At 35.5% G+C, this 19490-nt stretch overlaps 2 protein-coding genes across 2 annotated transcripts; both read left to right on the top strand.

The window, feature by feature from the left end:
• Positions 1-2085: 2085 nt before the first annotated feature.
• On the top strand, positions 2086-14086 carry vps45 (vacuolar protein sorting 45 homolog). The gene is made up of 15 exons (XM_055022564.1): positions 2086-2336; positions 3496-3630; positions 4319-4379; positions 4479-4558; positions 5303-5371; positions 6580-6717; positions 7043-7153; positions 8012-8146; positions 8493-8606; positions 9553-9720; positions 10014-10172; positions 10263-10370; positions 10479-10600; positions 10832-10963; positions 11482-14086. Exons 1-15 carry the CDS (start codon positions 2244-2246, stop codon positions 11561-11563), a joined length of 1707 nt encoding a protein of 568 aa, XP_054878539.1. The 5' UTR covers positions 2086-2243; the 3' UTR covers positions 11564-14086.
• A 1181-nt stretch (positions 14087-15267) lies between these two features.
• Positions 15268-19238, top strand: LOC129353302 (saxitoxin and tetrodotoxin-binding protein 1-like). Its single transcript, XM_055022582.1, has 6 exons — positions 15268-15481; positions 15549-15694; positions 16888-16973; positions 17667-17807; positions 18708-18827; positions 19162-19238. The coding sequence occupies exons 1-6, from the start codon at positions 15374-15376 to the stop codon at positions 19197-19199; spliced, it is 639 nt and encodes a 212-aa protein (XP_054878557.1). The 5' UTR covers positions 15268-15373; the 3' UTR covers positions 19200-19238.
• Positions 19239-19490: the final 252 nt, after the last annotated feature.

The raw sequence follows: 19490 nt of genomic DNA, 5'->3' as shown, positions 1-19490 counted from the left end.
TATAAATCAAATCTTAACCAAATTACACGTTAACATGGTGAGGAGGAAAAAGGAATATGAGAGTGATCAGAACCAAAACAGATACTATGTGTAATATTCAACTAGTGAATCGCCAAACTTCAGTAATTTTCACTTCAACTATAAACCATAAAAATGAATTTCACACCTACAGTCCAAGCGGTTCGGTGTGTTAGCTCCATGCTACAAATGCTACTTCAAACACTGTAGTCCATGAATTAGATTTGTAACTTTTTGTCGTTCAATTAAATTTGCATACTCTATTAAATGATCGCATATAATGCTGTTTAAAATTATTGTAACTGAATGTTGTACTGGTGTACTACCGCTTTAAGACTTAGCTTTTCAATTAGCTAGATGAGCTAACCGACTACTGTACCGTTCAAAAACAGTACAAAAGACTCTACCGCAACATTAACAACCATAAAGCGTGCTAACTGCTAAAGTGAATGACTTTACACTTACTTTCAGTCTAATAATCCTGACGTGCGGTTTTGAAAATCACTGGCAATGTTGTGTTTTGCAGCAAACACGCAGGACTCTCCCTGCACGCAGGATCTCGCCCCCACCTTCCTGAGCCAGTTCGGGGTTGAGCTAACGAAGCTAAAAGCTAGCCGAACAGCTAAGACTTTCACTTCATAAACTCTGTGATCTACGTTTGACAAGAGTGTTTCGCGCGCACTTACCTTCTCTTCGCTTTTAGTATGATAACTATTTGTTTATTCCATTAAAATTGAAACCACTAAACGTCTGTATTTTAAAAAATGAAGACTGAATATATGAACTATTGAGAATTTCTGCTGTTAGCAATTAGCACCAAGAACACGTTTGAGGCTGGTTGTGTTGTGAGAGCGCAGCCGTATCCTTCCGCCATCTGCGCTTTAACTGCTGTTTATTTATTGGCAGGTACTACGTTCAGACGAGGCGGAGTGACACATATCTAGGATTACAGAAACCCAAATATTCTTGAAAGAATTAAAATTTGCTTGAAAAGTTCCGTTTTTCTCCTAACTATATTCTCATTGATATAAAAGTATTGAATATTCAATAAACTCTTGCTCAGTTCTTTCCTTCAAAGATGTGTATGAAGGTTTAATGTATGCTATGTATGCTAGCAGAGGTTAGCATGCACCTTCTCATAAAATTGTAAAAAATACGGTATTACATTAAGCCATCCCCTTATTCTTATTGCGTTAAACAATAAAATTGATTAAACAATAATGAAGCGCATTACAGATCAACAATTTACGGTAGTAGTTGGCGAGAGCTTCATGCGTGCTATGCATGCTAACTGAATAGCAGGCGTCTGGTTCTTGCAAGGGAGGAACAGATAAACTAAAATATCTTGCTATTTTCCGATTATACTCAATGTTAAATAGTTTTATTTATAAATATACAAAGGTTAAAGCATTTATGCTTTCAGAAATAGAAAGCATCCTCCAGGACACGCATGCTTTCAGGAATTAGCATTGCTAACGTTTTATAAAAATACTACATCCAGAGATTTCTTTGTTACATTAGCTGCAATTTTCTTCTATAGTCCTTACAACTCTATATAGCAGAGGTTATTTAGAAATAACCTTTTTATCATTATTTATCTCAATTTTATTTTATATATGTTTACTTAGTCAATCAGAATTTGATTGAGTAAAATCAAATTCTGATTGATGAAGGTCAATCAGAATTTGACCTTAGTCAACATGAGAGTTCCAATGAAAGGACCAGCATGTCCAAAAAATATCTTGATCTGGTCCCCAAGAAAAATACTCTGTGTGCTGATGAGACAAAAACTTCTTCTGGGATATGTAAGTCTTAACATGTCTGGTGTAAAACTAGCAAATCAAATTCTGATTGACTAAATAAATATATATAAAATAAAATTTAGATAAATAATGATAAAAAATAGATAAAAAATAATTTTTTAAAAATAATTTTTACATTCAATTCAGTTTTTATCACCAGTTTTCCCAAGGACAGTCTTGCCTTACTTTCGTTCAATAACTTTCCATCGCTGCTGTATCTGTCGACAATGAGATACGTAGTGCGTAATGACGTCAGAAACCCGGAAGAAGATTGCATTTCCTCAAGGGCTCAGCTGATAGATCTTGAAAACAACAAAAAAAGCAGACATACGGAGCTTCCCTAACGGGAGCTGCTGGCATCTTACCGCTGGTTTAGACTTTGCTTGTTTGGTTTTGTCGCAGTTGTGTCTCAGCGGCGCCATCATGAACGTGACGCTCGCGGTGAAGCAGTACATCTCCAAAATGATCGAGAGCAGCGGGCCCGGGATGAAGGTTCTGCTCATGGATAAGGAGACGGTGAGAACCTGATGTGGTACCGTCCGAGCTCTGGGCACTGAAACAGTCCGGTGTCTGTTGTTACTGTGCGTTCCTGCAGAATTACTGTGCTGCAGTGAAGCATCGGTTCTGGTTCTGTGTGGTGATCCTGTTGATCTCTTTTGGGTTTCTGTGTGAATGTTTTTGCTATTTTGGATGTCAAAGAGTACATTGAGTCAGAGGTGTAGTTAGTATCTTACAATATATAGCTTTTAGCTCAGCTGTGGAGGATTATAGTGTTATCTGAGATTCCTTGATCTGTCTAGATTTCATTTTAATCTGTTTCAGAATTGTGCAAAATCAATTTAAGAAATGCTTTTCTACATCCCAAATGAGTTGTTTTTGAACTTTCCCTCATTTTCTCTTGTTTCTAATGCTCCAGTATATCCTATGAGAGATTTATGTGAGCTAAATCTGAGCATGTGTGTTTATTCAGCTTCTCTTCAAAATTAGACAATTGTTTCTGTGAGTTCAGGGTTTTTAGATTGATTTTGACTGGGATATGAAAATATTTGTTGCTATTACAGCTGCAACTAAAGATTATTTTATCATTTGATCATTCTATCGATTATTCTGACAATTAAAAAAATTAACACATTCTGCAGATTTTTAAGCTTTTTTTATATTATACATGCATAAACAAACAGAAAATGCAAAAGCATATTAGTCTTTTAGTGATTGCTTGATTATTTATAGAAAATTTAGATTAAAAAAACCCCTCTAATGTGAGAAGCTGGGCCCTTTCTGCTTAACATCAGTACAGTGGTGCTGATATGTTGACTGATTAGTAATTTGATAGCAAAAGGTGCTTAATAAGAGATTTTTTTATGTACAGAACTTAAACAAGGTGAAGCAAAAAATGCCATTTTAGTTTTGGGTCAAACATATTTACAGACAAAGGTGATTTTCATCTTGAATGCAAAATGTATTTATTTTCTGCAGAGTTTTGGCCTAATATCTTCTCTGAATATCTTTCTATGTTTTCAGCAAATCGCCTTTTTCTAATTCTGGATTCCCAAATTAAGAATTAATCAATTAAAAAATTAGCTGACAATTAATTCAGTGATCTGATTACAACGCTTGTGTGTCCACCTTGTTTATTCTGGCTACAACAGAGTAAAACGTGTTTGTGTGTTTCCAGACCAGCATCGTGAGCGTGGTTTACACCCAGTCTGAAATCCTGCAGAAGGAGGTTTACCTGTTCGAACGGATCGACTCTCAGAGCAGAGACAGCATGAAGCACCTGAAGGCCATCTGCTTCCTACGTCCAACCAAGGTACGCAAACCGGAGACGTTTCCACCAATCTGAGCAAACACTCTTTAAAGTTACAGTATAAATAATATGTTTTTGTTAAAACCTTCATGACATGACAGTTAGACCTGTCATAATAAGTAATAAATGATCATTTAAAACAAACTCAATAATTTCCATTTGTATGATTTATTGTTTTTCTCTTTCTACCAAAAACTGGATAATAAAATTCTTCAGTCTGGTGTTTTCATCACCTTTATCCCTTTTTTGAAGGATAATTTTGTTTACAGAGACTCATAATTCATTTTATTTTTTGTTTTGTTTTTTTATTATAAATATTTAAAGTGTCTTCCAGTTCCAGTGTTAAATATTTATTAGAAATTAAAGTTCATTGATCTTTGAGGATTAGTTTTTGCATTAGATTACTTGAAAGTGGTATTAAAACAACAATATTATCATTTATCATAATAACCACTGGAACAATTTATCATCCAGTAAAATTTGTTATTGTGACAGTGCAATATAAGACAGATGATCTGTGGCGCGCACACGGGCATGATTTACAGCACTAAGACCCTCTTATTAGTTGTTTCTAGTTAGCACTGGGAGACAAAATGACAGTTTCAATAAAAATGTAAATAAATAAAAGCTGCATACTGCAACATTAAATGAAAAAGGGGAGATTAACATTAGTTTTTGCTTTTTGCTGCAGGAGAACGTGCAGCATCTCATCCAGGAGCTCAGAAGACCAAAGTACAGCGTTTACTTCATCTGTACGTTTTACTGAGACGGTTTAGGTTGACTATGATGCTAGTTTTACTAGTTTCCTGTAAATCAAAGCTTCTGTTCCTTTAAGGTTTGTGTCATTTCAGACTTCAGTAATGTGATCAGTAGGAGTGAGATCAAAGCTCTGGCTGAGGCAGATGAACAGGAAGTTGTGGCTGAAGTCCAGGTGAGAACTGAAATATGTTAGCTTTACTCTAATGTTTGTAAACTTACATCTTACCCACTGACATGAAAGATGCTGCAGCTACAGACTGTAAATTACATTTTATAAATGTTCTATCAAGTTTGTAGTTTGCCAAAAATATTTAAAAATGAAATTGTTTTTCAGAAATAAACATTTTCTAGATTAACTCTGGACTGTAGTTGCCTTCAGAAATTGCAATAATTTAATGTTTAATGTCATAATCTCATAACATCTATATATTTGCTTGTGTGTGTATATTTATATACACATCTGTATTTTTTTTATAAATATATTGATGTATTTATATTTTTACACAGTATTGTTTTTATTTTATAAATTCTCATTTGTTTCTCTTTTATTCCATTTTCTGCCATGACAGCTTAAATGTCCCACTTCTTGATTAGATTATGTATTTTTATTTTTGCACTATTTGACATTAAATTTTTCTTTTTCATGAACTCCTGAGTGGTTTTATTAATACGGTTTATAAGAAAAGGATAATCTTTTCTTGTGAAATCTTATCTTACCATCTGTTTCTCAGCAGCTCTCTTCCATTTATGTTTTTCTTCTTGGTGCAAACAAAATGTTTTTAACATGTTCTCATGTGGAAAATTTGTGGAATCATTTTATTTCTGTGTGCAAAACAGAATAAAGTAAACATCTGAAAATGGTGTTTTTGAGCAATAAAAACCAAATTACTGAGTGTGTGTTTGTGTTTTTCTGCAGGAGTTTTATGGAGATTTCATCGCTGTGAATCCTCACCTGTTTTCTCTCAACCTGCAGGGAGTTTCCCGGGTAAGAAAGATGGAGGCTCTTATATTTTATGTAAATAGACAAGTAAAAGCAAAACAAAGAGAGAAATGTAGAATTTATTTGATAAAACTTAATGTCTGCCATTTGTTGATCTGGTTTTTGTTTTGCAAGCATGAGCAAATATTGATTTTATTTTTTTGTTGGGATTGAAATCCCTAAACCGTGGAGCATTTAGTGTCACAAGTTCGAGTGATCAAATAGAAAAGACGTTTTTATTTTACCTGAAACGTTAGTTCTGGTTCAGATAGAGCAGAACTCCTGTTGGATCACAGTTTGTGTTGAGACTATTTATTAAAAGAACAACATATTCAGAGCATTAATTAGCCAAAACTGTTAAAAAATGTACATTTTGCATTTAAGATAAAAAAAAAGAAACTTTTTCTATAAATATTTTCTACCTAGATCTCCTCAGGTGGCAGTTTTAACTTCACCTGGTTTTAATTCTATAAAAATAACATTTCATGTTGATGTTAAAAGTATTTTTTAGCTGCAGATGCATCCTTTGCTCCAAGTGACCAAATGTTCATTAGAGGAATACTGTTACTGCATTTGAGACAATTAACTCTTTATTTTTTTAAAAATAGGAGTTGAAATATTTGCATCTTTTAATGTATTTTTACATATATAAAAATAAATAGATGGTTATAAGAAAAATCTTTGCAATGTGGCATTTCTTTTTATCCCAAATCTCCCCAAGATAATCAACAGAATAATCTTCCTTGGAAGTTTATACTTTAATTAAATTGTTGAAAAGTTTGGGTCATCCGTTCATTTGAAAGCTGCTTTGACATGTTTGTCATGTTCACGTTCGCCATCTTTGTTTCCCGACCAGAGATGCACCGATCAGGTTTTATCTGGCCGAAACCGTTTCCTGGTAGGTGAGAGCTGCTGATTCTGATTTAAGAACGTTTTGATGAGAACAACAAACTGCTGCTGCTAGCTCCTTGCTAGCCCTCTGCTAGCAGCAGCAGTTTGAATCAAACCTTCACCTGATCTGTATGAACCTCAGGAGAAAGGTCATCGAAGTACCTGCTGGTGGTGGTTGATTCTTCTTGACTGTGAAAATGGTTCTAACGTTTGACTGGTTTAATAAACTGGGTGAAACAGATCGGTTCTGATTGATGGGCGTCTCTCTGTTGGTCGGTGTCGTCTCGGTCCGGCGTCTCTCTGAGAACCTGTTTGTGTTTCAGGGTCGGACCTGGGAACCCTCCATGTTGTCGCGCTGCACGCAGGGCTTGACCTCCGTCCTGCTGGCGCTGAAGAAATGTCCGATGATCCGCTACCAGCTGTCCTCTGACATGGCCAAACGCCTCGCAGAAAGCGTCAAGGTTTCCACCATAACAGCGTTTTACACTTCCTTTGACCTTTTTTTCTCCTCTTCCATCTGAACTACATTTAACTTTGCTCTTAGTTAGTCATAACTACAGTGCCTATAAAACTTGTTCACCGTTACTTTAGTGGCCCTTGAAGTGAACCAATCTGCCAGTGGATCTAGTACTTTTTAATCAAAGTTAAGGACTTAAAATAAGCACGTTTTTTGTTTTCTCATGGATTTTGAAAAACATAGAAAATACACTCTTCTCTCTCTCTTTCTTATTGAAACTGTGAGCTCAACACATTTAGGGTCATTAAATTGTGTTTGTCTGCTTTCAGCAAATCATCACGAAGGAATACGAGCTGTTTGACTTCAGGAAGACTGAAGTTCCTCCTCTGCTGCTGATCCTCGACCGCAGCGACGACGCCATCACACCGCTGCTCAACCAGGTGACACTCATACAGGTTTCTTATTATAATTAGCTTTTATTTAGTTATATTTACTTTTTTTTAAAACTTGTCTCAAGAAACAGGAGTTTTTAATTTTAGAAGATTTTTACTTACACTTAATTCTGTTTCTGAATCCCATCTTTTAAATTAAATGAAACCCAGTTAATAAGAAATTTAATTCTTAATTATCAAATATGAAACCTAAATAAAAGTGTCTCTAAAATCAGATTATTTGTATGACTATGACATCATTTTAGAAAGTTTTTGTTCATTATGGGATATTTTTGGTTTGGGAAATAATCAAGATAGCAGATAAGTATTTTTTTTAAATTAACATTTGGGTTTATTTTGAACTTGTAAACAATTACAAAGTAATTATTTATTTGTTCAATTAAGGATCCTCTTTAGTCTCTACCATAGGAGAGATTTTTCTTCCTGGCATCCACACCATAAACATTACAATAAAATTATACTTTTACACATGTCACAAAAGAGAAATACAAAAAAAAAATCATAACATTAAATTAAAATTCACCACCTCAATAATTTTAACATTTTACAAACATTAACAAAGGATTAAGTGAGAAACTTTAAAAAACAAAATTTCAACTGTGTCAAAGATAAATAAAAATCAATCTTCACTAAACGTATAAATTCCACCAATTCAGTATTATTTTATGGTTTATTATTCAATTTTTTAAGGTTCTTTGACATGATTTTATTAAATCTTGTAGGTATAAATGTGTTGAATCCCCTCGTTACTTTGTGAAAATACAAACGGTGGCGATGAGCTGCTGGGACGTTTGTTTTCGTGTGAAATGTTCCCCCTGCTGACGAGTCGCGGTCGGTGTGTCACAGTGGACGTACCAGGCGATGGTCCACGAGCTGCTGGGTCTGAACAACAACCGGATCGACCTGTCCAGAGTCCCAGGGATCAGCAAAGACCTGAGGGAGGTGGTGCTGTCCGCCGAGAACGACGAGTTTTATGCCAACGTGAGTCCTGAAACAAAAACACGACGGCTTCCTGTTTACGCTCAACTATTTCTGAGTTCTCAGACCTGAAAGCTGATTAAATTTAAATCTGGTTTACAAAACACCCAGATTTAAATTTTAAAGTTTCTCTTATACGATGGCCAGGCTAAGAAAATAACAAATAAGAGTAAAGTAATTACAATATTTGTCACTTCCCTTTAAATTTTCTGAGTTGGGAAGATATTCCTACTGAGTGTCTGTCGGGTTTTAAAGGTTTAACTTGCACTTCCAAAATAAATCTTTATGATTAAACATTTTGTAAAATATTGAAATAAGTTTGTGTTCTGTTCCATGTTTCTGTTTACAGAACTTGTACCTGAATTTTGGGGAGATCGGCACCAACATAAAGAACCTGATGGAAGATTTCCAGAAAAAGAAACCAAAAGGGCAACAGAAGCTGGAGTCCATTTCTGACATGAAGGTTGGGATTTATTGGGTTGAACAAACTAACATAAAACAATTCAATGATTTTATTTATTTATTTTCTTTTTATTGGGTCTAATGTTGAAGAAAACAAGCAAACAAAAATGAAGATTAAATTTACACCCAAAAAATTATATTCATGAGTTTCAAAAGTTGAAAATGTAAAATTTTTTGAACTCAGAAATTTCTGGGTATTTTTTCTAGAAAATTTCTGAAATTAATCTCAAAACTTTTTTCTAGCACATTTTTGAAAAAAACTCCCAGCTGGTTTTTGGCAACAAATGAATGTTTTTTGGTGTCTTTAAATTGAGACGTTTCAAAACATTTATAATGTAATACCACAAATCAGCACTCACTGCGCCGTTACCTAGCAACCCCAGCAAAGCCCAGTCCGTTACCTAGCAACCCCAGCAAAGCCCAGTCCGTTACCTAGCAACCCCAGCAAAGCCCAGTCCGTTACCTAGCAACCCAAGCCAAGCTCCGGTAAATTCAAAGATACTTTATTGATGCCAAAGGGAAATTAAATGTTGTGGTAACTCATATTAATTAAAAATTATTGACCATCCAGAACCTCAAGTTCCCAGGCTTCTACAATCTGTTTACATTTGGCCAACTAGTTTTCCTGCTGCATGCGAGTCGCGGTCGTTGTGTCACAGTGGACATACCAGGCTGTACAATGGCTGCTGGAAAAGGCAAATGTTTTGTTGTTGACTTGCTGCATTCTTGTTGGATGTGCAGGAGGCTCTACTTCTGCTTTTCAATGCTGTATAGTTGTATAATTGCACATCTGTTTGCAGCCATTTGGAAACACTGAGTTGGGGATGTGGCCAGCAGCAGCTTGTTCGGATTTAAAGTGACAGAGGCCTTAAACAGCTCATTCATTTAGATAAATCTAACCTGACTGAAATCTCATCATCTGCGAATGATTTTTTTCGTCCCTAAAGGCGTTTGTGGACAACTACCCTCAGTTCAAGAAGATGTCTGGAACCGTGTCGAAGCACGTCACGGTGGTGGGGGAGCTGTCCAGGCTGGTGGCTGAGCGGCAGCTGATGGAGGTGTCGGAGGTGGAGCAGGAGCTGGCCTGTCAGAACGACCACTCTAACGCTCAGCAGGTAACGCTCTTCATCATCTCAGAACGTTGGGTCAGCTGGTTTCACCTATGTATTTGCTGTACAATGACTGCTGGAACAGACAAGCAGTTTTACTGTTTTCCCATTCAGAAAACACTTCCTGTTTTCTTGGTGGTTGTGCAGGAGGCTTTACTAATGCTTTTCTAAAACAGCTCGAAATAGGCAGAACTGGTCAGACTGAAGTCTTATTATCTAAGAATGATTGTGTGCAGAAGATGTAACAGACATGTTTTGTGAAGAAGAGTAAGTCACCTTTAAGACATCTTTTCTGTCAGAACGTTCGGCGGCTGCTGCAGAATCCTCGGGTTTCGGAGCTGGACGCCGTCCGTCTCGTCATGCTCTACGCTTTGAGGTATGAGCGCCACAGCAGCAGCATCCTCCCGTCGCTGATGGAGGAGCTGAGCAGGAAGGGAGTTTCTGAACGCTACCGCAGGGTAATCACAACCTTTTATGTAGGAATGTATTTGCTGATTTTGGTCTCTGGATGGCAGATTGAAGCTTTATGATGTGCATTCCTGCTACAGATGGTTCAGTCGGTTGTGGAGTACGGTGGGAAGAGAATCAGAGGGAGTGACCTCATCACACCGACGGATGCTGTCGCCATCACCAAACAGTTCTTCAAAGGACTAAAGGTAAAAAATATTACTTACTACATCAGATAAGCCTGAAGAAGCATGTACCTTTCTACAGGAAAAACAGAAAAAACAGCATTTTGTTGTGTATTTCACTGTATTTCTCAGGGCGTAGAGAACGTTTATACACAGCATCAGCCTCTGCTGCACGACACTCTGGATCAGCTGATTAAAGGTCGACTCAAAGACAGTCAGTTCCCGTACCTGGGAGCCAGCAGCCTGAGAGACAGGTAGCACACCTGTGGAAACCCTTACAGAAATCACTCTCACAGACAGAAATTCACATATTTGATTTTTGGTTTTGAATGATTTTTTTTCAAACCCTTCTTTTTTTTCTCTTTCTTTTTTTTTTTTACATCTGTAAGAGTTTAAAGTAGGGGAGTGAAAATACACCTTTATTAAATTCTACAGATACACAAATATCTGTCTCCAGAAAGTCACGTTTTGAAAACATGTTTCAGGCCTCAGGACATTATGGTGTTCCTGATCGGTGGAGCGACGTATGAAGAAGCTTTGACCGTTTACAACCTGAATCGTAACACTCCAGGGGTTCGGATTGTGCTGGGAGGAAGCGCCATCCACAACACTAAGAGGTGTCAGATTCTCATACTCCGATTTTTATTTTTTTATTAGTTAGATTTATGTCACAGCATGTAAAAAAATGAAACAAAAGAGGACTCGAGGACTCATCCTTGTGGAACTCCATATCTAAGTGTAGTTATAAAGACAACCTTTTGATTTTGCCATTTTACATATATAGTTTATTGGACAGGGAAAGTTTCGGAGGACATTTTGTTTCAGTTGTTTTAGCCAGGAGAAAGACCAAATATTCTCAGTGCTAAAAATGTCTGAATCTGAATCTCAGCTTAGATCATTTTACTGTTGTTATTATATATATATGTAACTGTTCTTTGTTCATCCCGGGTCCAGCAGATTGTTGACTTTACAACAGACACAGTCAGATTCACTGTGTTTATTCAAATAATAAAGTCAGTTTACGTTAGTTAAACAGATTCTTTTTATTTTGCGATACAGTGAACACATTACACATTCATAACATATTCAGTTTAATTTTAGCTTTTTATGGGGTTTTTTTCTGTTTCTTCTCCAGTTTCCTTGAAGAGGTGATGCTGGCGACGGGTCACAGCGGCGACAGAGCGCAGGGAAGTGGGCGCCACTCCACCCGGCGATGAACACCAACTCTCATTCTGACTCTTGTATAATAAACTTCATCTCTCCCTTCGCTTGTTTACGTCTGTATTTAGAGGAGCTTCCAGAGATCTGTGAATTACCTGGATGTCCTTTTTAAATACCAAAAAACACCCTATTACAGGCAAATTAACAGCTACTCAATCAGGAAAAATGTCAGATTTGGGAACAGTCTTGTTTTCAGGCCTGTAACTGTACACTCAGGTCATGGTTGAATGTCCATCTCATCGTCAGAGTCTTGATTCAGCTCATCGAAAGTGAATAAATTTATGAATAATGACATTGACTTTAATAAATGTAATTTAAAATACAAGACATGGGAAAAGAAAAGGGTGCAGAGAGACCTTTTAATTCTTGCTGCATTCTAAGCTTTAAAAAGAACCTTTAAAGGTTTATGATGCTTTGGAAAACCAATAAAAACAAGAACTTTTAACATAAAAGTTAACAAAGCAAACTTTTATGTTTGCGTTTGTTAATCTCTTGTAGCAGCAACATTCTCAGGAAAACAAAGGCTGACTACTGAACACTCACTTATTGTCTTTCTAAAGTGTTGCCACAAGAAAGGCAAATTTTCACCAACCTTCAACTTCTACTTTTATGACTTCCTGTTGCAACTAGCTGTGCTGCAATTCTAACACTTAGCTTGAAGTGGTAACAGCATGTAAAGATTAAGTTTCAGATCGGTTATTTTTTGTTTTGACTCTTCTCTTTATTTCTAGGACCATTTTATGAGCATCTCAACAATTTCCAACTGTGAAAACGGTACTTTAAAAATGCTCTTTTTCTTATTTCTTCTAGGCACTAGCTTGATGCTGTAACACATTTTGAAAATTCTGTTTTATGTTCATATCTTATTTTGCAACCTGTTGTTGCATGATAAAAGCTATAAATCTACAAATATCTACAAAAAGTATTTCCAACATACCAGGCAGTCACTCATTCTTAAGTGCTACTTTTTTTAGCTTCCTCTGGCAGATAGCTAAGTACTAGCACTACATTACATATTCACAGCATCTATTTTTATTTTATTATTTGTCCTTTGTAGTAGTTCTGCAATTTATAATATTTTTATTTGGATCTCAACAAACCTACAATGTCTGAGGAATTGGCTTCTGAGAGCTTTGTAGTTAGCTAGCAGTGCTGCAGTGCTAATGCTAGCTTATTTGTAAAACATACCAGATCACTAAGATTCCATTTCAGATGTGCTATTTATTTCTGTCTTTTTCTTTAACAGCAGGACTTTTGCTAGATATATTTCTTTAAGGATATTAATAACCTAAAGAAAAACTTCTTTAAAATTTAAACAGTGTAAATGACACTTCCTGTAGCAACTAGCTCTGCTTTCATAACATGTGATGATTCAGTTTCATTTTCACATGAAACATAAAAAATAAGACATTTCTCTTTATTTGTTTTGCAACAGAGTCAAAACTATGAAGCTATGATTTATTTTCTAAACATATTAAGAATCCCAGAACACATGAGGCAATAGCTAGCTATAGTTTTAAACTGCTATTGTTTTTAGCTACGTGTAGCTGAAAACTTTGTTTCCTTGCTGGTAACCAACGCTTATTCGTAAACATGTTTATTTTTCTATCTTCTACTGCTGATAATATTTTATTATCTAAACAGTGCTGCACTCTCTGAGGAAATGCTTGTGGGTTTTCAAACTCTTTGCTACCTGCGCCGCTTTGCTAATGCTAGCTAGCATATCAAAGTAATAGGGTCAATATTCTACCTACATCTGAAATAATTTTCTTAGCATCAAGGTTAAAATAAAAATAAAAATGTTTGCTCATTTTTTCCAGAACAGAGGTTTTTGTTTCTAAAGTAACTCAAGCATGCGCTGTACAGTTTGTTCGAAATCTTGGCTGCCAGGACTTGACATTGTGTACTGTAACAGACCAGAAAACTGAAATTATCTTCAAATTTAGTTAGGATATGATCAACTCACATAGAATTATCAATATTTTCAAAGCAACAATCATATAATTAGGGCTTCTGGAGCTTTCTGTCCTCGATTTAAAGTGCAGTTTTTAATCTGTTTGGTTTAATTGAACATTATTTGGCTTCTGTCATGCAGTGATTCTCTTGTTGCATCCTTACATTTTCCAGTGAGTCTCTTTACATGTTTCTGACTGAATGTGAATTTGAAAGAATTACTATTAAAAAGAAGAAAACAGAGTTGAAACTGTGTTTGGAATCTGAATCTGTATCAAACAAAAATGAGTTGAAATATGTGTAATACTGGTGAATATTTTAAAATATATTTGTTTAACTCATAATTTGGTTTTAAATTTGGATCTGGTATATTGCAACCAGATATTAAATATTAAATATTTATTATTGATTATTAGTATTCATTTATGTGATTGAGGTATTGTCCAAAAAAGTTTGTCTTCTCTGAATGACTGTATGTTTGAATTTAGTATAACCCATAAATAATTGTGTTATTTTAAAATATAGAGGATGTTACAAAAAAATAAAGATGCAAAGCTTTAATTTTACCCCATTAAAGGATCTTAAGCAATTTATTTACAGTTTTTATATTTAAATTTGACCTGATTTAAACTTGTCCAGTCACTATACATCCATGAGGGAAAATAATGTTTGTGTGGACTGTTCTGTAACTCTGAGTCCATTTCTCATCTTCCTGTTAATAAACAACTTAAGTTTACTTTGAGTCATATAGAATACTGTCCTAAACGATTTAAAAACAAAAAATATCGATCTATTCACATATTTACCAATGCAATGTACAAAAAGTGAACCCTGGAGTCTAGATAAGAAGCACTAAAGTCCAAGAATCTACCAGAAAATGACCGAACGGAGGTCAAAGGTGAAGGGTCTGAGTGAAAAATAAGCAACTGAATTAAATGGATGTAATGTGAAATAAAGAATGTAGAGATTTCCTGTCAGTTCAGATGCAATAATTAGAAAATAATAAAAATAAGATTCAAGATTAAAAATATTACACTGGCTATGTTGGAAACTGTTTTAAATACCTTAAATAATTCACAAAATAACCCAAAGAAGTGAAAAAAAACAAAACAATATAAAATCACAGGAAAGTTGTGTATTTAATCCAGTATATAAAATAAACAAAAGATGGGAACACATAAAAGTGTTTAAAAAAAACCCCAAAACGTCTTGTAAATGGTTACAAGATTAAAAAATGGGTAAAACGTTAAAAGAAATTATATATTTAATACAATAATTCAAACAATTTTCCTGACGTGAAAAAAGTAATGTCCGTAAAACTTTGTGTTTTTCATTTAGATCACAAACATAATGCATAATAAATTAACATTTTAAGGTTTTTGAAAATAATAAATGAAAAAAATTTATATTACAAATCCAACTCAGAAATGAGTTAAATTATAAAAATGTAAAATCTTGATTTAATAGAAACTCAAATAAGTTGGGGCAACTTTTAAAAAGTGTATTTTAACTAATCATTTTCAGTTTAATTGGTAAAGACAGTTAATCAAACGTTGTAGAAATTAACTATTTTAAATTCAACAATTAAATTAGGTGCAACTTATCTGAGTCACAGCAAGAAGGAACCAAGAGCCAAGTTGAATCAGTAAATTATCTTTTACAGTGTAGATGAGGAAAGATGTCATAAAAGCCGATATCTGACGGACCGGAACCAGAAAATGTTTTATTGATCGGTTCTGTCACCGGTGGGAGTGAGCGGGTCAGAGTCTTTGCCTGCTTCTCTTGAACAAAGAGCAAACACTCGTTTGTGGTTCCAGCTCTCGGTCAGTCACTTCTCTCCAGTTTCCTGAACCATGAAGCTTCACGCCACTGGACCTCTGCTGGTTCTGATGCTGCTCAGCTGCAGCACTGCTGAAGAATGCAACCTGCCCCCAAAGCTGCAACGACAGGACATACACAAGGTGAGATCACCTCGACTCATCAGACATCTTAGAAGAGTTCCTGATTGGTTATTGGTTCTGGTCCCAGTTGTCGGAGGCCCGGTGGGTTCTGGTTCAGGCGATGGCCGATTATCCAGCAGGCAAGGAGCTAATGAAGAACGCCAACAGCTCCATCATGGAACTGAAGGTCAAAGGAAACAACGAGAGCTTCCTGTTCATTGAGCGGAACATCGTGTGAGTTTAATCCGGGCTCAACTGGACCGGGTAACTTTTTGTCTCTGTTACACTGTAAAAGCACAAAATCCTACCAAGTATTTTCAGTTGAGTTTCTACTGCAAACTTCTTAATACACTCAAAATAAGACAAAACAATCTACAAGTAACTTTTCAGTACGATGTAAGAGCTTGTTTCCTTAAGGACGAAACCGGGACAGATTAAATAATTTAATCTGTCTTGTTAAGTGAAATAATCTGTCAATAGAGCAAGTGATTTATTTAAAACAAACTCATAATATTTGAAAAAATTTTACTTTTATGGTTTTGTCTTATTAATATATATTCAGATGTTTGTACAAGAAAGTAGGCCAAAAATACTTGGTGAAATTTTGTGTTTTTGCAGTGTAGATTATATTAGGGCCCTTAGGAATACAAAAAAGAAAATGCTCAGACAAAAGAAATCAGAAATTTTTGAATTAATCTTTTCTAGAAAAAAATAGAACATTTTCTGAGATTAATATCAAAATTTCAGACTTTTTTTTAATCAGCAATTTTCATCATGGCTCCAAAACTTTTTTTTTTTTTTTACAAAAGAAACTCCCCAAAAAACAGAGTTGTTTTAAATTAGTTTCTTTCCATTTAGCAAATGTATTTTTAAGATGTCAGATTGCATATGGGTACTGGAAACACAGCTGGGGCCCACATCATATTTACTTATCAGGGACATTTTTCACCATTTTGTTTTTGTTCTTCCATTTTTGGTTTTTGCAGCTTCTAAAAACAACCCAAGCACTTCAAAAAACACCCAGACATTTTTGGCAGTAAGTTACTGTTTTCTGGTGTATGGAAATTGAGCCGTTTCCAAAACCTTTCAGATGTAACGTCACAAATCAGAAAGCGCAGCGCCGTTACCTAGCAACCCCAGTAGAGCCCAGTCTGTTACCTAGCAACCCCAGTAGAGCCCAGTCTGTTACCTAGCAACCCCAGTAGAGCCCAGTCTGTTACCTAGCAACTCAGGCCCAGTGAATTCTAATCCAAACATTCGTCACTGAGACTGAAGGGAAACAAAATGTTAGTATAACTCCTATTAGTTAAATAAATCTTGACTTACCATCCAGAGCTTATTGAACCTCCAGATCTATAATCTGCTTTCTGTAAATTTCTAAGGTTCGATTATTTGGCTCAAACGTAATTTTGTCCTGTTTTTTCCAGAGCTGGAAACTGTCTCATCTTCCGGGGGAACCTGTCTGTCCCACATGCTGAGACGTCCAACCATACGCTCCTTCTGGATGCTGATGGTGAGCGCTAGATCTAATTTTATACTTATTACCTGTTTTCTAAGTTATTATCTTAATGGTGCCTGCAGTAGTTTGATAGAAAACTGTTTTATAAACAGTCTTTTCACAGATTATCAGCCTTGTTATCGAAACAAAGCAAAGTCCTGCTCTGTCTCAAATAAAAATAAAAAATAAAACACAGCCAGGTATGGAATATTACTCAGTGGCATCATCCATCCTCTCCTAAACAGTCTTTTCACAGATTATCAGTGGCAGGGGTGTCAATAAATATGCAAAAATATTAATAAAAGTTACATCAGGGGTGTCAAAGGTGTGGCTTGAGGGCCATTTGTGGCCCTTGAAATTATTGTGTTTGGCCCCAGAATACAAGTCAAAAATGGTAAAAATAATTCAGAACACAAAATTGTGAAATTTTCTGTTTTCTTCTAATAAGGCAACAGTCCAAAGCCATTTTATGTTATGTTAAATTTATTTTTAAGCAGGTTAAATAAGCAAACAAAAAAATAGCAAAAAATTTAATTTGCCTTTTTAATTTAATGAATCTAGTAGTTCGCCAGGAGTTAAAATTTTCCAGTTTTGGCCCCCAGGACTAAAGGTTTGGATGCCGCCGAGTTTCATATTGAGTCTTTAAAGGAGTCTGATCAGCACAGAGGGAACAGTTGCCTGTATTTTACTGTTGCTGGTTCCTTGAAGGTGAGCGGGAGTTTGGCGGGGTGGTGACTCCATACGACGATAAAGGTCGAGCGGACGTCCACCAGGCCTGTCCCAACTGCCTGCTCATCGTCTACCACGGAGTGTTTGAGGGAACGCCGGGGAGGATGCTGCTCATTTACAGTGAGGAAAACATTCACCTGACACGAGATTAAAACTGATCTGTGATCTGCAAAAGCTCCATGCAAAAATAAGACAAACTTATCAGTTGTTTGAATGCATGATGTTTTTGCTCTGTCAGAACTGATATAATCTGTCTTTAAAGCACATAGAAAGCTTTGGAAACCAATAAAATGGGAGACTGTTGGTTTTTTTTTTATTTTATTACAAACAGCTGCAATGTTTTGTTTTGAAGTGTTAAAATGTAAATAAAGAGTTCTAAAAAATAAATAAAATAAATTTTGTTCACTTGTACTGCACAAAATTACAACAAATATAATAAGGCAATTTATAAATAAGTGAAAATCTAGTCCAATCCAATCATACTGAAAAAAAAGAAAAAAGAATTTTTACTTCACAGTGAAATACCAGCAGTTTGCCAGATTTGCATGTAAATACGGTAAAATCCATATTTTATCTGTGGTTGCCAGAATTTCTCCGTATTTATGGTAAAATTATGTGAATATGGTAAAACTCTGGCAACTTCAGCTGCCAGTATTTTACCATAAATCAGAGACGCAAGTTAATTACAAATTCCATTCCAAATTGTAATATTTTTACTTTGTTGAATTTTTGGAGCTCAGAAATTTCCTTGTTTTGTTTAGAAATAATCTTAGAAATGTTGGGGGGGAAAATGCAATTTTTGGGCAAAGAAATTCTGAAATACTTTTGTGACTATTTTCTTTTTAAATTTTATCTACAACAGTCCGAACACATCATGATCTGTTAGAAAACCACAACTAAACAATATTTTAAAGTAAAAAACTGAACAGAACATTGCAAGTCTCTAATATCTCCCATACAAAGTGTTTATTCTCTGCCTGCAGAGAGGTTGCTGACTTCCTGTCATTTTTTGTGAAACAGGAAGGGAGGGGAAACACCTGGATGCTGAGGAGCTGAAAGCTGCTGAGAGCGAACACAGGAGGATAGCCGAGTGCCTGAAGTTCAACGTCAGGACAAGTTTCCGCTACGACGGGAAGGCAGGTCAGGAAGATGACTAAAAAAACTGTCTGACGTGGTCAAACTGGGCAACAGACGTCAAATTTTATGTGTTAATTGCTATAGAAACCAAACAACAGCCAAACATTTGTGATGTTGTTTTATATAATTGGTGACAGAATATTCTCCAGATAAACCCCAAATTACTAGGATCCTACAACATCTTAAACTCTTTTTTTTTATATTAAATGACAAAAGCAAGCAGCATGTTCATTCACAGACATGAATTTCTATATTCTGCCAATTTAACCTCCATTTTAGCCATTAATTGGATCATAAAGCAGATTATTTAAAAAAAATGTGTTTTGTTTCTCTGCAGAATTTTGCCTGGAAAAGAAGGAAGAAGCAGAAGCCTGACACAACATGTCGTGTTTAATAAAGATATATTTAATCTGATGATGATGAAAGCTGTTTCATTCATTCTCATGTGTCTCCATGTGTTGCATATTGCTGATAGAAATCTATGCTAATACACTCGTCTGTCAAAAGCAGCAAACATAAGTTATTATCACAAAACAAGTAAAGAAGTAAGAAAATGTGCTAAAATGTAAAAAAAAAAAATGCATCGTTACTGAGAACAAATAGCTAAAATGTTAGTGGTTTAGTCAAAATTAAGGAACAATAAGCAAAATTAAACCCCTGAGGTTT

The sequence above is a fragment of the Poeciliopsis prolifica genome, unplaced genomic scaffold (genome assembly GCF_027474105.1).
Source record: "Poeciliopsis prolifica strain line A6 unplaced genomic scaffold, Auburn_PproV2 SCAFFOLD087, whole genome shotgun sequence".
Taxonomy (NCBI): domain Eukaryota; kingdom Metazoa; phylum Chordata; class Actinopteri; order Cyprinodontiformes; family Poeciliidae; genus Poeciliopsis; species Poeciliopsis prolifica.
This window is presented reverse-complemented; position numbering and strand designations above follow the sequence as displayed.

Coding starts and splice junctions, on each gene's coding strand:
- LOC129353302 (XM_055022582.1), top strand. CDS start 15,374: ATGAAGCTTCACGCCACTGGACCTCTGCTGGTTCTGATGCTGCTCAGC. Junction 15,695..16,887: donor TTCATTGAGCGGAACATCGT/GTGAGTTTAATC, acceptor TGTTTTTTCCAG/AGCTGGAAACTGTCTCATCT. Junction 16,974..17,666: donor GCTCCTTCTGGATGCTGATG/GTGAGCGCTAGA, acceptor GGTTCCTTGAAG/GTGAGCGGGAGTTTGGCGGG.
- vps45 (XM_055022564.1), top strand. CDS start 2,244: ATGAACGTGACGCTCGCGGTGAAGCAGTACATCTCCAAAATGATCGAG. Junction 4,380..4,478: donor GTACAGCGTTTACTTCATCT/GTACGTTTTACT, acceptor GTGTCATTTCAG/ACTTCAGTAATGTGATCAGT. Junction 9,721..10,013: donor ACCACTCTAACGCTCAGCAG/GTAACGCTCTTC, acceptor CTTTTCTGTCAG/AACGTTCGGCGGCTGCTGCA.